Source organism: Raphanus sativus, chromosome 4 (assembly GCF_000801105.2).
Source record: "Raphanus sativus cultivar WK10039 chromosome 4, ASM80110v3, whole genome shotgun sequence".
Lineage (NCBI taxonomy): Eukaryota > Viridiplantae > Streptophyta > Magnoliopsida > Brassicales > Brassicaceae > Raphanus > Raphanus sativus.
In genome coordinates, this window is record NC_079514.1 from 4,113,707 (window position 1) to 4,132,370 (window position 18,664).

At 33.8% G+C, this 18,664-nt stretch overlaps 5 protein-coding genes across 5 annotated transcripts; 4 read left to right on the top strand and 1 right to left on the bottom strand.

Annotated features, from left to right (window-relative positions):
• The first annotated feature begins 2,974 nt into the window (after positions 1-2,974).
• On the top strand, positions 2,975-5,447 carry LOC108848400 (RNA-binding KH domain-containing protein PEPPER). Its single transcript, XM_018621756.2, is given in 7 exon segments — positions 2,975-3,349; positions 3,631-3,886; positions 4,001-4,149; positions 4,227-4,478; positions 4,617-4,808; positions 4,945-4,981; positions 4,984-5,447. Coding segments are annotated over 7 exon segments (1,470 nt in total). The 5' UTR covers positions 2,975-3,013; the 3' UTR covers positions 5,232-5,447.
• A 680-nt stretch (positions 5,448-6,127) lies between these two features.
• LOC108853060 (peroxidase 44) lies at positions 6,128-7,556 on the top strand. Its single transcript, XM_018626521.2, is given in 5 exon segments — positions 6,128-6,228; positions 6,231-6,251; positions 6,254-6,357; positions 6,651-7,087; positions 7,198-7,556. Coding segments are annotated over 5 exon segments (933 nt in total). The 5' UTR covers positions 6,128-6,158; the 3' UTR covers positions 7,499-7,556.
• A 1,463-nt stretch (positions 7,557-9,019) lies between these two features.
• LOC108849996 (peroxidase 44-like) lies at positions 9,020-10,527 on the top strand. Its single transcript, XM_018623588.2, has 3 exons — positions 9,020-9,331; positions 9,440-9,876; positions 9,959-10,527. Exons 1-3 carry the CDS (start codon positions 9,068-9,070, stop codon positions 10,257-10,259), a joined length of 1,002 nt encoding a protein of 333 aa, XP_018479090.2. The 5' UTR covers positions 9,020-9,067; the 3' UTR covers positions 10,260-10,527.
• LOC108852517 (protein At-4/1) lies at positions 10,467-12,211 on the bottom strand. Its single transcript, XM_018626022.2, has 8 exons — positions 12,126-12,211; positions 11,807-11,912; positions 11,668-11,723; positions 11,507-11,584; positions 11,349-11,422; positions 11,134-11,267; positions 10,952-11,047; positions 10,467-10,696 (listed from the first exon to the last, which is right to left on the bottom strand). Exons 1-8 carry the CDS (start codon positions 12,186-12,188, stop codon positions 10,560-10,562), a joined length of 744 nt encoding a protein of 247 aa, XP_018481524.1. The 5' UTR covers positions 12,189-12,211; the 3' UTR covers positions 10,467-10,559.
• Positions 12,212-17,713: 5,502 nt separating this feature from the next.
• LOC130510460 (uncharacterized) lies at positions 17,714-18,559 on the top strand. The gene has a single exon (XM_057006794.1). The coding sequence runs from the start codon at positions 17,714-17,716 to the stop codon at positions 18,557-18,559; it is 846 nt and encodes a 281-aa protein (XP_056862774.1).
• The last annotated feature ends 105 nt before the right edge of the window (positions 18,560-18,664 follow it).

Consider the following 18,664-nt stretch of genomic DNA (forward strand, 5'->3'; position numbering starts at 1 on the left):
GGGTCGAAATACATCCATATCCATATAAGTAATCAGGAAAATGTGACTTAGGTTTGCATTATAGATGAATCAAATTTTAAATGTTATGACATTCCAACCCCTTCTCTTTACCACTTGATCACAAGTTTCCGGTCAGCTAAAACTAAATCTCACAGAAAGGTATATGATTTTTTTTTGAACATGACAAAACAGTAAAGATAAATAATAAATAATAAAAAAGTTAAAATTAATTATTTGTTTTTATACATGTAAATCAAATAAGAAAACAATTTGAGGTTGTTTTTATTGGACCTATTTTAATATCATCCACATCCAGCCGGAAGTAATATGTGGCAAATGGCAGTGATACGTTTACTGGGCTTATTAATTAGATGCATGCGTTTAAAACAGCAACTAATCTCCAGTGATTAATAGTAAAGTACTTCGTGCTGTGATTTACTGTAGTCTTTTTGGAACATTAAAACGAGAAGACATCGTTTCAAACATTAATACGTAGTGCAGTCATAATAATAGTGTAATTTGACTGGACGTTTTGTTAATGTGCAGTCATAATCATAGTATAATCTGACTGGACGTTTTGTAAAAGTGGAATTATGTGATGTGATCTGGTTGATGAATAAAATCAAAATTACAGCAGTAGACTGCCCCCCTTCCCCCATCGTTTACATATCTTGATAAAATCAATCCAATCTTTTTTGTTTGAACAATAGCTTATAAACATATTTCCTTTAAGAAACCACAAATATTATTTATTTTTAAGGGAGTGAATATGTGTTGGAGAACTTGGCAAGGATGAAAGTTGGGATTTATCTAATAGGGAAAATGTAAAGAGAGGATAAATCTGTCTGCGGACTCTGCCCACTGTCTCCAAAGTCCATCCCAGTTCTTATTTTGGAATCTTCTTATGTTATTATTACACTTCTTTTCATATGACAACATGTGACCTCTCCTTTTGTTTTCTTTTCTTCATTGTTTTCCCTCTAAATCGCTTTTATTCGTTCTTAATGTTAAAATTAATAAAACAAAAATATTTGAACCTCAAAATAAATGTCTCTTGAAATGGTTGATTACCTAGTAATTGAATTCGTTATGTAAGCATCATTAGGTCGATGGACATAGAAGATTCTATTGTGTATTTGACTTTTTCTTCTAATTTCGCGGAAGCTACTGTGATGAGCTATCTTCACTCATATCATCTGATATGTTTACCTTTGGATAAAGACATTATTTCCGGAGTTTCAACTGTAGATTTCACCTTTCGTTGGTGTTGGAACTTGGAAAGATGTTAACAATGATGTAATTACTGGAAAGTAGTGCTAAAAATAAGTAAGACTTTTATAAAAGAAAAACTAACCAAAAAACTACATATAACTGGAAACTGCATGTGATAATGTTTAAGTGTGATGTTAAGCATGTGACCCTTGAGAGTCGATTAGGGCACTGTACAAGATTGATTCAAATGGTTACAAGCTACAAGTGAACTCTCTTCTATTACATATGTGTGTGTTAGAGGGGACCATTAACATACACACACACATATATCCGTTTTGTCCTAAATTCCTAATTTTGATTCGGCATGTGGACTCTTGCAACAGTGGTGCTCTTTCACATTGCTTTCCATTCCTTATGAAAAAACTTTCTAAACATTTTTGGTAACCCAAACAATGAAAAGTATAAAACAAACAAAAAGAGCAAAAAAAAAATGGTCGTAGAAAAATAAGAACAAAAAAGAACAAGTAATTAACTAAGGCATAACCAGATTCAAAGAGATAAATAAATTAAAAAACTGGTGACTATGACGTCAAAAAAAAATTGGTGAGTATAAGAAATGGAGAATATTTGGTTCGCGAGTGATAAGAAAAAACAATCAAATTAATGATCGTGCTTTCAAAATTTAGATAGTGATGATTAATTAGAGTAGTACTTCGAAAAAATATCAAAACATGTGAAAAGTTAAAAGACCATGCGACTCTACATACTAGTTGCTCAACCGTTTATAAAGATGATGCATTTTCAGCGTTATATGATCCATGTGTTCTAGTGTATCATGCCACTAGCTATTGTTTCGGATCCAATGGAAATTGTATGACCAGATTGAGATCTGTAAATTTTGAAAATAAAAACTTTTGAGTCGAAAGAATAAAATACAAAAAAGACTCACAAAGGGATAAGTATCTTCTAGGCCAGCACATAATTTCTAGGTCACGTCACTTTCTTTTCCATTGCCTATTGCGAATGAGGACAAGATATATTAACTAAATCTTCCAAAGCGTACAAAACATAATATATCCTAAGTTACGGTAAAATGAATAATGCACTTCCCAATCTCCGTTATTTAAATACATGTCGACAATCGTAGAATATGATACAGTTCAATATACTATGTTACTGAACATATATAAAATTTTCAAAGAAGTTTAGCGTACGTTAAGCTCCTTTGAGGTGTAGGACCGGGAAAACATTAATCCAGAGGACATATCAATATATATGGAAGAGCAAAGATAACCTACGTTTAAAAAAAAAAAGACTGGTAACGAATGTATGATACACCAGTAGTGTACTACTGTAGTGTCTTTGAAGCAATAGTTAACATCCAAACACTATTTTACCAAATCAAACTTAAGTCTATAAACCTATCATAAGTACAACCTTTTCACGTGAGGCAGAGAGATATAAACCCATAAGAATAAGATGATCGCATAACTCTGGATAAATATCACAAGCAGACAGTCAGACTCGGACAAACCTAACCGAATCTGGATAGAACTTTAAAACACACACATATAAGTTGAGTTTAAATATCCTTGGTCTTATAAAGGCTGTTTGTCGGAAGAACAAAGTATATAGCTCACGGGCTAAAAGAAGCCCAAATAAATATCATTACGGGCCTAACCTGCATAACATACCCATAGCCTAAAACATCTGAACTGAAACGACGTCGTATATATCCAGAGGTCAAATCGTCGTCTCCCCGTTCCCTATCCTTTTTTTTTCTTAATTTGTTCCGATTCTAATGGCCGCCGTCGCCGATTCCGCGGAGAACGGTGCTACAAACTTCCCGGAGAATCAAACCCTCACACCCTCGGAATCCACTGGCCCCTCATTGCTCAACGAAACCTCCGGCGCCTTCCCCGAATCGAATCAACCGGATAGCTTAGCGGCCGAGACTGCCCCCGATGCGGAGAGATGGCCAGGCTGGCCTGGGGATTGCGTGTTTCGCGTGATCGTTCCGGTATCTAAAGTCGGAGCTATAATCGGACGCAAAGGAGATATCATCAGGAAGATGTGCGAGGAGACTCGCGCTCGCATCAAAGTCCTCGACGGTCCCACTACCACTCCTGATCGCATCGTTAGTAATCGTTTTCCTTTTGATCCGTTAATTTTCTAACCTAATCCGAGTTGGGATTCGTTTTTTTTTGTTTTCTAAAGGTTGTAACTTTCTTAAACCTAATTAGAGAAAATTAGGGTTTCGTTATCATCAGTAGTTAGATTCATGGGGTTATGATCATTTTGATGCTCTTTGTCGGGAAAGTTGTAAGCTTTCTAGGTTTGATTGTAGTTTGAAAGTGTCCACTGAGTTATTTCGTTATGTTTATTGATTCAGTTCTTGTGTCCACTGTTATGTTTTAGGTGATGATATCTGCAAAGGAAGAGCCAGAGGCCTACATGTCCCCTGCGATGGAAGCAGTCGTACGGGTGTTCAGACGAGTCTCGGGGTTGCCTGATAGTGATGATGATGAGGATCTTCAAAACGCTGCAAGTGCCTTCTCTTCAGTGCGTTTATTAGTTGCATCTTCTCAGGCGATTAATTTGATTGGGAAACAAGGATCCTCTATTAAATCTATAGTAGAGAACTCTGGTGCATCAGTTCGCATTTTATCAGACGGTACTAAACATCATCTACCATCTTTTTAGTAACTGTGCCTACGTTTTCATTTTCTGCTATATATAGTTCTTTAACCGGATGATAATAAGTAGACTGTACATCTTTTGCTGGCAGAGGACACACCGTTTTATGCTGCAAAAGATGAGAGGATAGTGGATTTGCAGGGGGAAGCTTTAAAGATTGTAAAAGCGTTAGAAGGGGTTGTAGGACACCTAAGGAAATTTCTAGTCGACCATTCTGTGGTTCCTCTCTTCGAGAAGCAAGTAAGCTTGATTGATTCTCTGAAACCACTACTTCTTTGTTCTCTCTGTCATTTAACTTTTAGTTTTTTTGTCTTTAGTATCTAGCTAGAGTCTCTCAAGTTCGTCAGGAAGAACCGTTAGCTAACAACCAGTCATCTCTCAATGCTGCTTTGTCAAATGCAATCGAGTCTGAGCTCTTGGCACGGAGGGAAGCTCTGTTTTTGGAGCGGGATCCTCGGGTGGAGTCATTTGTTCAGCCTTCTGGAGTTTCTATCTACAGTCAGGATCCTGCAATGTCTGCTAGACACTCTCCTGGCCTTTCTCGAGTTTCTGCTGCTTTTGTTACACAGGTAGATTCCATTGGTACATTATTTTCTCAACATGTTTGCTATGTTTAGTCTTTTACTAGTGTCTTTGATCGTAGGGCATCTAAGCTTAATCTCTTTGAACTAGTAAAGACGTTTCTGTAATGCGTTTTTCTTACACAGGTATCTCAAACGATGCAAATACCGTTCTCCTATGCGGAGGATATTATCGGTTTAGAAGGAGCTAATATAGCCTTCATCCGTAGAAGAAGCGGATGTACCATAACCATTCAAGAGAGTCCACATCCTGATCAAATCACAGTGGAAATCAAAGGCACATCTTCTCAAGTACAAACTGCTCAGCAACTAATTCAAGTAATAACACATTCCATCTACATATATATATATATATACATATATATATATATATATATATATATATATGTATATGTGTGTGTGTTGCATGAAATGGTATTGGAAAAATCAATATTTGTCGTTTACCTTTGTGTAGGAGTTCATCAGCAATCACAAGGAACCGGTTTCGGTTTCAGGGGATATGCTAGAGTCGACGCTGGTTATGTACCTGCATATCCTCCTCAGCTGAGCAACCTTCAAGAGCCGCTCTCGAGCAGCGGCTACATTGGCACAGAGACGGTGCAGTATAGACCAACAGCATACTCTCAGCTTGCGGGTCCGTCGGCGTCGACCTACACGCCGTCACTGAATGGGCAAACTTATGGAACGGAATATAGACCGGCTTCTGATGTTGGTGGTGGCTACAACACTTACAATTTATGAATCGTTTGCTGTGTGGGTTATTTACGTACGAGGTTTTAGAGAGGAGGCTCATTTATGATAGAGAGGGAAAGAACAAGTGCTAGAGGGAGAGCCAATGTAGCTGAATGTGTTATGTAAATCTAGGTATCTGTTTTTCTAAAAAGTTTAATCTCGATATTTTACACGACAGATTTGGTCACACTATCAAATAAGAACAGTTTCGTGTTCTTGTTTTAATCCTGTTTGTTTTGATTTTATATGGTATTGTTTGAGATATTTGACAGAATAAGAAGACATAAGAATGATTTTTTTTCATTTAATTAAAATGATCTGAAAGTTTACTTTATAAAAGGTACAGCCTTTGGTAATTACTATTTACCACGTTGGAGCTTCTGTGTGTGATGTGGGATTTTTAACTCGAGTATTTTCACCTCCCACAATATGTTTGGTCGGAAGAATCTTTTTGCAAACATAACCATTCACTTGTCTGTAGCCAGTAGCCCTGATGTAGCCAGTAGCCCTGATGGTCTTCTTCAATGTCAGGGCTCAAGTTTTTGGTCGGCTCTAAACAAGGTCCATTTCTTGACAAAGAAATGGTACCTTTCAAAATATATACCATTTCGGAAAAGCCGTCTTAATGTTTTAAGGAAGTTGTTCAAAAAATATTCCAAGTTGGCCATGTTGAATCTTCGACGTGTGGAGGACAAACGCTAACATTTGTTATGAAACATTATTGAACACACAATGATACATAATGTATATTCCTTTAAACCAGTCAAATTGACAATGTATCCCACCTTCACCCTATGCACGTCGTCTAGATGAAACATTCTCTTTGCCAATGTCATGTCCCCCAAATTTATATAAATATGCATTTTATGGCCACTTAGAACATCACCACCAAAAGTAACATTCACAGGAGAGGCAAAGCAGAGCTCATCATTCAAAATGAGGTCAATCACAGCTTTGTTTTTCCTTTTCTGCTTCCTTGCTCCTTCTGCTTTGGCGCAGCTCCGGTTTGGTTCTACGGCCGATCATGCCCCGCGCTGAATCTATTGTTGCTAATGTTGTTGCCAACCGCTTCCGCCGTGACCGTAGCATCACTGCAGCATTGCTTCGTATGCATTTTCATGATTGCTTTGTCAGGGTTAGTAAGCTTTTCCTTATTATTATTGTGTATATATATATGTCCTCTCTATCCATAGTCTCCAGAAGAGTTTCTCATTATTAAAACTAAGAAAAAAAATAAAAAAAAAATAAAAATGTGACGAGAGATGAAAGAATTTTCGATTAAGAAACTCAATTTTTTTAGAAACTTATATTACATATTGAATACTATATTACTAAATACTTCAGCTATACAGACTGAATGCTGATATTCTAATATATATATATTCTTGACGCAACGTTGACTAATCAATGTTTGATACGGTTGTACAGGGTTGTGATGCTTCCCTCTTGATCGACCCAAGACCCGGAAGGCCATCAGAGAAAAGCACCGGACCAAATGCAAGTGTCAGAGGCTTCGAGATCATTGATGAGGCCAAAAGACAGCTCGAGGCTGCGTGCCCCCGAACTGTCTCATGCGCAGACATTGTAACTCTAGCCACCAGAGACTCGGTCGCATTAGCTGGTGGTCCAAGGTACTCAGTACCAACAGGAAGACGTGATGGATTAAGGTCAAACCCAGCCGATGTGAACTTGCCCGGACCAACAATTCCAGTGGGTGCATCCATCCAATTATTTGCAGCTCAAGGTATGAATACGAACGACATGGTTACACTTATTGGTGGTGGCCACAGCGTTGGTGTTGTGCATTGTAGTCTCATCCAAGATAGACTTAATGACCCCGCAATGGACCGCTCATTAAATGCTAGGTACGTGTGTATGTGTGTAAATGAATACTAACACAAATAACTAGACTACATGTGTTATTATTTTTATCAAATGATATATGTGAATGTGACCCACTAATACATTTCTTTAGGTTGAGGAACACATGCCGTTCTCCAAATGACCCAACGGTATTCTTGGACCAAAGGACTCCATTCATCGTGGATAACGCAATCTACGGAGAGATCCGAAGGCAAAGAGGTGTCATGAGGATTGATCAAAACATGGGTCTTGATGGGTCAACCCGTGGAATTGTGTCGAGCTTTGCACAAAACAATGCACTCTTTAGGAAGAGATTTGCTGAAGCAATGGTGAAAATGGGTAGGATTAGGGTTCTTACCGGGCGTTCTGGAGAAATCAGGAGAAACTGCAGAGTGTTTAACAACGGACGTTGATTCTACACTGACGTTGATTCTACACTGTCCTGACCACTGTTTGTTTTTTTCTTTTGCTTTTCCCCATTTTTACTCTTTGAATAATCAACCGCAAGTTTGTTTGTTTCCCTGCAATCATATTCTATTGTTTTCTTGTTTTGATATGTAACTGCATTTTATAATTTCTTCTGTTGTTTTTTGTTACTTCTCATGCTATTCTATTGTGTGCATTTTTATGTTGTTTAACTAATTTCATTCAAACCAGCTCTCAGTTCATAGGCCGTAGATCTCTTTTGCTAACTATTGGAAGTTACAAACTCTCATTTGTGAATGATTAACAAGTATTAATAATTAAGTCCAGTAAACTTATAATCCTTTCGAACATCTTCTTAGTGGTTAAGACAAAACTATTCGCTAAGTTTTACTTGATGCATTTTATTTTACGGGAAATGCATTTCTTCAAACAGATTTTCGTGCATAAAAAAAAACTTATGGTCTACAACGGAATGATCAAAGTTCCTATGGCATATAAGCATACTCTAAATGAAGGATTTAATGAGATATACCTAAGCATCAACAATTAATTAATCACCACCTCAGGGTAATCATTGGTCTAACGTTAGACTCAAGTAGTAAACTACTTATTCATACTAGGCCCTAATACATAGCAATCAAAACTAAAGGTCACGATGAGGTGAGGAAGGTCACGATGAGGTGAGGAAAACATACATATTGTATAATTGTAAATGTAAAGATTAAAAAAAATCCTCTTTAAAGAAGTAGAGGGTGACGTTAATCTTTTTGGAGGTCTAACAAAATGTATTCTTAGATCCAAAAGAGATTAGCTAATCAAACTCGAGGGTTATTAAAAAAAAACTAACATTAAGCTTACATACAAACACATATGTACCAAGTTGGATCCTAAACAAATTGAGTCGACGCTTTCTCGTTTGGACGAAACATTGTCGAACTTGGTTAGTATTTTTTTTTTGGCTGTCTAGAAGAGTGTACAAGCGAGAGCTTCTCTAAACTGCCTCGGTTGTACGTGCAAAGAAAAGGAGGGTACAGGAGTGTCTTGACTGGGTAAAAATCCAGACGCTCTGGTTAAACTTGAACTCGTCGGTTTGAAGGACAATTGTCAACCAAGTCATATTCCTGAATGATTATTTTCACTAAAACATGCGTATTGTAGCGTTTTATATTATTTCTCTATTTTCTTTTTATGTCCTGTACAGCAAGAACCAGACCATGCAGACTATTCTTTCTTTCTTTTTCTTTTACAACTTGTTTTATTTGAGAGAGAAGAGATTAAAAACTGAACAAATTGCATATTTTACTGAGTCGGTATCCACTTCTCGAAATAGAAATGGTATATAACCTTTCATATTGTTAAACATATTGCAAGTTGGCCGGAACCGGTCTTTTGACGTATAAAAGACGTTTATGAAAACATTTATTAAAACACAACTACTATATATACAATGTATTCCTATAAACCATCAGTTGCCAATATCTACCTTTACCCTATGCACGTCTTTGATATGAAACATTCTCTTCGTCAATGTCTTGTTAATAAATTCACATATAAATATGCAATCTACGACTAACAATTGCAACCCAAAAATATTTCTAAGTTTTCACTGGAGAGGCAAGGAAATGAAGTCAATTACTTTGTTTTTACTTTTCTGTTTCCTTGTTCCCTCTGCTTTGGCGCAGCTCAAGTTTGCGTTCTACGGCCCCTCATGCAACCGCGCTGGATCTATCATTTCTACTGTCGTCGCTGAAAGTTTCCGTCGTGATCCTAGCATTACTGCAGCATTGCTTCGTATGCAGTTTCATGATTGCTTTGTTACGGTTCGTAATCTTCTCCTTGTGTGTGTGAATAATATATATACATGATGGACTCACTAATACATCTAGACGTTTAATAATGATCAAGCAATGTTTTGAATGATTGTGTAGGGTTGTGATGCTTCCCTCTTGATTGACCCAAGACCTGGAAGGCCATCAGAGAAAAGCACAGGACCAAATGCAAGCGTGAGAGGCTATGAGGTGATTGATGAGATTAAGAGAAGGCTCGAGGCTGTGTGCCCTAGAGTTGTCTCATGTGCAGACATTGTAGCTCTAGCCACCAGAGACGCGATCAAATTAGCAGGTGGTCCAAGCTTCTTGATTAAAACAGGAAGACGTGATGGATTAAGGTCAAACCCAGCCGATGTGAACTTACCCGGACCAACAATTCCTGTGTCCGCATCCATCCAAGCATTTGCAGCTAAAGGCATGAGTGTGAACGATATGGTTACACTAATTGGTGGTGGCCACAGTGTTGGTTCTATCCATTGCAGTCTTTTCCAGGATAGGCTTAATGACCCTGCCATGGACCGCTCACTGAACGCTCAGTACGTATTTTTCATACATAGCAGCATCAAATGAACATCAATTTTATGTATATCTGACCCACTAATACATCTCTTTTAAAAGGTTGAGGAACACGTGTCGTGCACCAAATGACCCATCCGTGTTCTTGGACCAAAGGACTCCATTCGTCGTGGATAACGCAATCTACGGAGAGATGCAGAGACAAAGAGCAGTTATGAGGATTGATCAAAACTTGGCTCTCGATGGAGCAACCCGTGGAATTGTGTCGAGTTTTGCACAAAGCAATTCGCTCTTCAGACAGAGATTTGCTCAGGCAATGGAGAAAATGGGTACCATTGGAGTCCTTACCGGACGTGCTGGTGAGATCAGGAGAAACTGCAGAGTCTTCAACAACGGACGTTGATTCTACACTGTACTTAACTATCCAAACACCGAGAGGAATTCTATGTTTTTTTTTAATTAAATCCGGTAGTGAGCTTTCTCCGGTATCTTGTTTTATTTTCCCCTTCAAAATTGTTTTGTGTGTTGCATTAACTTTATATCGTTTTTCATATTAATGAATTTCTTCTTCTGGATTTGTGGTGTTGTATGTTTTCAACTGTATCATCTATGCAAACAATTTGTATTAAAAAGTGGTTTGGATTTATGGAACTTACACGTTAAGGGACCAATTTGCCAAGAAAAGTTTTTGTTCCTGGCGGTTTTATGAAGAAGATAGTTTCCGTTTAAGGATCTCATTCTCTTTTCTCAGTTTCATTAGCTTCTGCTTCAGTGTCTCGACCTGTCGATATGAAGTTGTATCCCTCTGCTTTTCGGCTACTGTTGTTCTACTTATAACCACTGCAAAGAATATCAAGGAACTGCCATTAGGTTTGGATTATACTATCTAAAGAAGCAATTTGAACTCTTAATCTTGCTATTGAAACCTGAAACCTAGACTAGAACTTCTCAATAACTTTGTAAGGAGAAGAAACTCTTACAATTGCCATACATTTTACCAAAACAATCCATCACTGTTTTTTTTTTTGGTCAAACCAATCTATCACTGTTTAAAATAAAAGGCTTGTTGAGTTAGCCAGGAGAAGAGACTCTTACATTCCTTCTGCAGACTCTGAAGTTTGTTACTAATATCAATTTTCTCTTCTTGTTCCATTAGAAGACAGTCTTTTAAATCCTGAACCTCGACTTCATCTATCAAACGATTTATATTAGGAAGCCATATACATAACCACAAACTGAAAGCAATTTGAACATATCAGGTGTCTGCCAAGTCTTACACTTGGATTCCACTTCAGAATAGACTCGATCCAGCTTCCTAGACATTGCTTGAATATGAGATTTGTTAGCTGCCAAATCCTGGCGCAGCCTATCAATCACCATTTCGTTTGTTGCCTTTTCAACCAAAAGGCTTCTGTACGTAATATTGAAAGATGAGATACAAAATAAACATGTCAGTTATAATAAAAGAGTATTTGAATGTGGTGCTTTTCACCTGATTTTATTCTCTAGCTCTTCAACCTTTGCTACATGCTTCTGCATAAGGGATTCCAAAGCATTCCTATGTTCCTGCCAAAAAAAAAAAAAAGAGATTTCTATGGGTGCACATAGCACAGTTTCTATATCACAAGAAAAGATTGCAATCTCTCTCACATGTTCTTTGCTTCTGTTCTCATCATTCACTCTCTTTAGTTCTTCTTTTAAACCGTGACACTTAGTTCGATGCTCAAGCTGTAATGTTATCCAATTAAAGGAAAGAGAATCAAGAACTCAACAACAAGAAACAGATAGCTATAGAAAAAACTATCAAAGACCTGGTCAACGAAGTTGTTTAACGATTCTGTATGTAACTTCTTCAACCTTTCGTTCTCTGCAGGTTCATTCATCATCACTCAATTAGATTCATACCACTAGTGAATCAAAATCTAAAACACACAATCAAAAACCATAAACCTTCTTTGAGAGTCTTGTTGCTAATCTCAAGCGCCTCTCTTCTGCTGGTTTCCACATTGCTCCTCGATCTGAAAACGCTCATCTCATTCATCCCGCTTCTGAAATCCTGAGCAACAAATCAAAACTATGAATCATGATGACGATGATTTGATAGAAACCTAATCGTAGTTTCTAGATTCCAGTTTCAATCGGTTCGATTGAATCTCAGATGAAGATAATCGCAATCGAATCCAATCAGAGAAAGCAAAACAAAAACAGAATATTCCGAGCAGTACGGCGATGAACGAGAGATCGGAAGAGAGTATCGAGAAACTTCAACCTCGTAGATCTGATCGAAGGTGGAGAGAAGCAAACTCATCTGCTCGTCGCTCGTTGCCGCCATGATTCTTAGATTTGAGTTTCTTACTCGACTGTTAGGGATTTCAAATTCGAGAGGGTTTTCTTTTTTAAAGAAAAATGCTGAGTAATCTGGACCGTCGATGTCATCGTGTGGCTCTCGTACTTCAATATCCTTTTTTTATTAGCATCATAATTCATTTGTTTTACGGTACTTTATGTGATCGTTTTTTTTTAACGTCAAAATCGATTATTATCGATTAATTATGATATTACAATGATGAGAATATTACAAAGATGATTATACAGCCGACAATTCTACCATTTTGTGAGAATACACGCCTGACTGCACCTCTCCGAGTCGTCATATAAGATCCATGTTCGATGGTACGCCCTACACCAAGCTGAAGATCTCCTGTAATCTGTTTCTCCATAAGCTGCATAATTTGGTATTTTCTGGGGTTTGAACCCCAGACCTCCGGGTATAGAAGCATTACATGAACCCTTAATCAAACCATTGGACCAAGGAGACTTCCACTTATGTGATCGTTAGAATAATAAATTTGTTTTATGGTATTATGGTATGTTAAATATTTTATTTCTATTAGTAGTGTTATGGTATGTCATTATATATTTGATAGACCTTATTATAATGACATTTTCATTATATTAATTTGCTTAACATATGAGGTTCAATCATTATACCAACCTTTTTTGTCAGCCATAAACCAATTTTTAATCTAAATAATCAAGTGTACAAAAAAAAAAGTGCACAAAGATCTAAACTATTAAAAGTATATTATTAAAAGAGAATTATTCTCAAAAATCTATTTAAATAAGGTTATTTCATCATTTTCATTAGGTTTAATTTTTTCGGTTTTATCTTATATATTTGTAATGATATGTTATTAACATTATACACATATTATCCCCATATTTTACTCCTTTCGCCAGTTAACCATAAAGTTAACGAAATTTTCTATTTGAATACCTTAGTCAATAGACTTATTTAGTATACACAATTATTTGGTCGACTAAAATATTATAGTAAAACTATATCATTCCTATGAACTACCAACGACTTCTAAACCTCTCTCTAAAATGAGATATTTTCATGTTGACCTTACATCTCAAGATTAAAACGTGAACTTCTCATATAACCTTCTCATGTTGACCTTACATGTCAAACATTCCAATAATCAAACGCCTGTCTATTAAAATGATCGTGGCCTTTGGATTTTACGAGTTTTGAATTTTATAAATCACATATTAGAAAATATATATACGAATTCTGATGCAAGAACAACAAAAAATCTCATAGAATTAGTGATTTTTGACGAATTTTAGGTTGCCGACAAAATTCTTTTTTGCAGAAAACTTAAAAAATTGCAAAGAAAATGATAATCTAATTACGATAATGCCATCCATTTAATAAACCAAAAAAACAAAAACAAAATATGCTCCTACTGGTTTGAACACGAGAAGTATTAAGCTCAAACGAGCCCATTAATCACCTAACTAGGTAAACAATTTTAATAAAATCCATTAATAAAAATACATAATATAAATGCAATAAATTTAACTTATATGACATATCAAATAATATATATATTATCAAATTTTATGGATTTTTATTAGATCAACTGTTGTCGATTCACAGGTTAACATCAGATTTTTTGAGTTTTATTAAATTTTTAATTAATGAATTTTGTTAAATCTAATTTTTGTGGATATATAAATCAATTGATAGAATTTCTAATAGATTGATATACGAAAAAACCTAAGCCAAACTAGATTATATGCAGTCACTAGATTTACTAGTTCGATCGCAGATCATGATCGAATATAAAAATACTGCATATATCTTAATTAATATGTTTATAAATCACATATGTACCTCCATTAGTAGAAGTTAAATGATTTATAAAATTATAATAGTTTCTTCATACTATTTAAATATTTAAATGTAGATACATTATTAGTTTTTAGCATTTTGTCTTGGTTCGCATTACTTCTATTTTTGGTATGGTTCATCAGTTTTGATAAATGTGTTCATACCAATACACTCTTATATAAAAATCCATGTAAGATTTTTATTTAATTTTCGAAAATAAATCTGTATTTTCTAAAATTTAAACTAGCCAAAAATTCTGAAAATCCAACACTAGAGTAAGTGATTCAAACGACGGTAACCCATAACACAACCTTAAAAAAACAATTGTTAAGTTGTAAGTGACAAAAGATTTGAAAAATAGTTATTAAATATTTATGGTCTAAACTTATGAACACGATATCAACAGGATATGAAAGGAAATCTTCTTACCATTGTGATTGTCACCAAGATTAATATTTTGTTTTAATAAAGTCAAAAAAATATGCAGGTGTAACACCAACAAAACAAAAGCGAATCCCCACAAATAAAATGTATCAATACAACTAAAATAGCAATTTTTTTTTTGACATCCCCTAGGTTTTCAAAATATTTACAGTACTGCTACTGTTTTTAATTTAAAATTGTATTTATTATTTATTTAAACTAACAACTAAATTTCCTATAACTACTCCACACGAAAAAAATTTATTAAAAAAGAATATCTTTTTAGAAATATCTGTGATTTGTTTTCTTTAAGTAACTAAATATCAATATATTATAAATCTTAAATTCTCTAACTAAATAGATGTATATGATTCTTTTTTTTTCTTTGGATGTACATATGTATCTATTGTGTCTTAACAAATTTTTTTTCTTTGAACTAAAAATTGTATAGTTTACTTATATGTATTTTTAGTTACGTATCAATATTATTATAACATGAGAACTTTATATCTACTTGCAAGTAGTCTCGGTTGGACCATAAAATTTAGTTAATTTCCTATTATTTTTCTTACTTAGTTGTTATTAAATATATACCATATCTAATCTATTATTTTAATATTTTTCAAAATAAGATCTCTAAAAGATATTATTAAGTATCTCTTTAAGATTTCATTTTAATAATATTTTTTAATTTAAAATGTAAATATATATTTCATTTTAATATTTACTTTTAAATATTAAAATTCGTAATTAATATTAACTACAATTATAAACAAATATTAATTCATTTTTTACATATAGAATAAAAAATAAAATTTCTACAATTTTAATATAATTTATATTCATAGTTAAATTACTCCACCAGTTAATAAATGTAAAGTAACTTAATCCATTTATTAACTATATTATAAAATAATTAAATTAAATAATAACATATATTCATGATTTGTACAACATATATCAACTTATTAAAGCTAAATATTAAAGTAAGTTATATAAAGTAATCAAAAATTTCATATTATAGTATACACATTTAAATTATAATATTAAAAAATAATTCAATATATATATCAAGTATGGGACAGATTGAATGATATATAGTAAATTTATTTAATTAAAAAAACAAATTTGACCAATATAAATTAATAAATTTGTATTTAAATTGAAGCTTTAAAATATAATTAAAATTAATATCAGCGGGTTATGTAAATGAATTATCTTATTTTCATAAAAAATATTTTTATAAAAATACTATGCATAAAATTTATAATTTAAAATATATATATTTGATAAAATAAATATTAATAGCTAGCTATTATTAATATGTATTGATATGATGGAACAAGTTATTACATATATTTTAAAAAATTTATACACAAACATATAAATTAAATTTCATTATTATATGAGAACAAATTATAGAAAATGTTTTATATTTACAGAAAAAGTTACAAACCAACATTATACCTAAGAGTCAAGATCTAGAACTAGAACAGACAAATATGATTATAAAGACACATGCATAGAATTACAATACAAAAAACCGAGCGTATATCGAGTCAACTATGAAATTGCTATTATTTTATAAAAGCGATTTTGATTAATATTTATACACAGATATGATTACAAAGAAATACATAAATATGGAAATTGAATTAAAAAAAAAAAATATATATATACCCGCCCTTTAAAAGGGCGGGTCAAAATCTAGTCTATACTATTAAAACAGAATCATATTTGAATTTTTACCTAAACCTACCTTTCTATTATAAAGAAGTCGCAGGTTTCATTAAATGGTATTTCTGTTATTTTGTATCATTTTTAATTAATGGGTCTTTTAATTATAGGCCAAACTTTTTTGTTCCTTTAATTTCACGGTTTTGGGTCATTTGGGCTGATTTTAATATTTATCTAATTTCACATTTTTCGTTTGGGCCAAATTCTAATATTGATATTAACAACTATTTACACATAATTATTATTATTTATTTTTCAATATAATTAAAACTTTCTGAAAATATTTTAATATTAATAATGAAAGACTTAAAATTGTTAAAATAATATAATATTAATTTATTCACAAGTTAAATCTGTTTAAAATTATATCTTTCAAAAATTCAGTACATAAAAGTGAAAATTGATTGAAAAATTTTAAAATACCACTTCAAATTTTTGCAAAAAAAAATCAAGTTCAATTTTAAATATAAATACCCATTTATACAATAAAAATAAAAATAAAACAATACAATGAAAATAAATAAAAATATTTCATTTCACAAACTTATTCAAAATTTATTTAAAAAAAAAAGAAAAACAAATCCGCGCTGTTAAAGCGCGGGTCAAACCTAGTACGTATTAATATTTAAGCTCCAGGCTGAAGCCTATAGAAACAATTAAAATTCCGTTTAGCGCAAATGATAACCTTCAATACACGCCGCCAAAAAAAAAGAAAGAAGAAAAACCTTCAATACACATAATACAACATCTAAACAATCTATTGTTAGTCCTACGTAGGAGTTATAGCAACAACTAATCTCCTAATAAGATACAGTCTCTCCCACACGAAAAAAACAATAATAAAATACGGAAAACCACTAATAGAAATTAAATATTTAATGACATACCGTAAAGCCATTAACAAAAAATAAAATATTTAATAACATATACCGAAATATCTCTCTTTGATGAATGTTAAATATATTAATTCAAAAAGACCTTTTTATAACAAGTGTAACACATTATTTAATTAGTACTTTTGAAATATAGAAATAAATTATTCAAAGATATAATATTAATGATTCTCACCTAAGACATCTAAGCAAATATGCAAAAAAGGTATTAAATCTTTGACTAGTTTTTAAATTTCACAGAGGATTTCCATTGGTAGAATTAAAAAAAATAGCTACAATGAAATATATCATTCCTTATATTTCCTTTTTTAATTTTTTATATTTTAATCTTTATGTATTCTAACACTATAAATAGATAGATATGCAAAGGGTCTAAAACACACATTCATTCTCAAGATGCCTTCACTACCAAATGAGTTCATCCCTTTTGCTGATAATACCATGAACCAAAATGAATTTGTTCCCATCCAGATTAACCGAAATGAGACCCGAACGGTTCGCTCAACGTTCGTTACTTCTCGAAACACAAACCATTCCAATTTGTTTTCTCCATCTCAACCTTTTACTTCTTCGTACCATGCTTCACAAGTCCATTCATCTACCTTAACATTCAACAGTTCAAGCATGGCTTATCAGAGGAGAAGTAACATGGTTTCTGCTGTGAGAATGCCTCAAATCTCAGGATTTGTTAACCCTCGGTTTTCTCCAGTTTTTGCTTCTCCAACCATCCCAAACATGTATCATCATGCTACTGTCCCGACCAATAATATGGTCACTAGCCAAAATGGTCATGACCGTGGCCAACGTGTCATAACTTCTGGTCAAACCGATTGGAATCACTCTCAAAATGTTTTTGGTAAGGTCACTCCAACGATCTCAAACATGTACGATCATGTTATGGTTCCGACCAATAATATGGTCACTAGCCAAAATGGTCATGACCGTGGCAAACGTGTCATAACTTCTGGTCAAACCGATTGGAATCACTCTCCAAATGTTTTTGGTAAGGTCACTCCAACGATCTCAAACATGTACGATCATGTTATGGTTCCGACCAATAATATGGTCACTAGCCAAAATGGTCAGGAACGTGTCATAACTTCTGATCCAACCATTCACCCTCCAAATGTTTTTAATAACCAATGGAAAACCTTTTACCCTGAACCTATCGATTACACCAAAGTCGACACAAGTGACAACGGTGGTGAAAACAAGTATCGAACCCAAAGCATACCAAATGAAAAGTACGGTACATATACGTGTCCCAAGTGTCACAGTCCGTTTGATATTACACCAATGATATCAGCTGCGCGTATGGAGTTAGTTCATGCTAGCAATGAGACTAGCGAGGATAAAGAGAAAGGACCTTCTGCAGAAACTAAAAAAAGGTCTCGTGAACAAAATCATCCAGATGTCAATGGTAAAGCTCGGAAGATCGAATCGGATGACAACGTTCCAGAAGAGAGCTGATGCTATAGAGATGAAATAAGTGACTCTAAAACTAATTAATCAAATATCATTTAAGTTAAGAAATATGTATTTCGAATTAAGCTTTTAATATTAATGACTATGTTT

What these genes read in the sequence shown, in the direction of transcription:
- LOC130510460 (XM_057006794.1), top strand. Translation starts at nt 17,714, where the DNA reads ATGGCTTATCAGAGGAGAAGTAACATGGTTTCTGCTGTGAGAATGCCT.
- LOC108849996 (XM_018623588.2), top strand. Translation starts at nt 9,068, where the DNA reads ATGCAATCTACGACTAACAATTGCAACCCAAAAATATTTCTAAGTTTT. An exon ending in TTCATGATTGCTTTGTTACG is followed by an intron (nt 9,332 to 9,439) that starts GTTCGTAATCTT and finishes ATGATTGTGTAG; the next exon opens with GGTTGTGATGCTTCCCTCTT. An exon ending in GACCGCTCACTGAACGCTCA is followed by an intron (nt 9,877 to 9,958) that starts GTACGTATTTTT and finishes CTCTTTTAAAAG; the next exon opens with GTTGAGGAACACGTGTCGTG.
- LOC108852517 (XM_018626022.2), bottom strand. Translation starts at nt 12,188, where the DNA reads ATGGCGGCAACGAGCGACGAGCAGATGAGTTTGCTTCTCTCCACCTTC. An exon ending in GAGCTAGAGAATAAAATCAG is followed by an intron (nt 11,268 to 11,348) that starts GTGAAAAGCACC and finishes TATTACGTACAG; the next exon opens with AAGCCTTTTGGTTGAAAAGG. An exon ending in TCAGAGTCTGCAGAAGGAAT is followed by an intron (nt 10,697 to 10,951) that starts GTAAGAGTCTCT and finishes TATTCTTTGCAG; the next exon opens with TGGTTATAAGTAGAACAACA.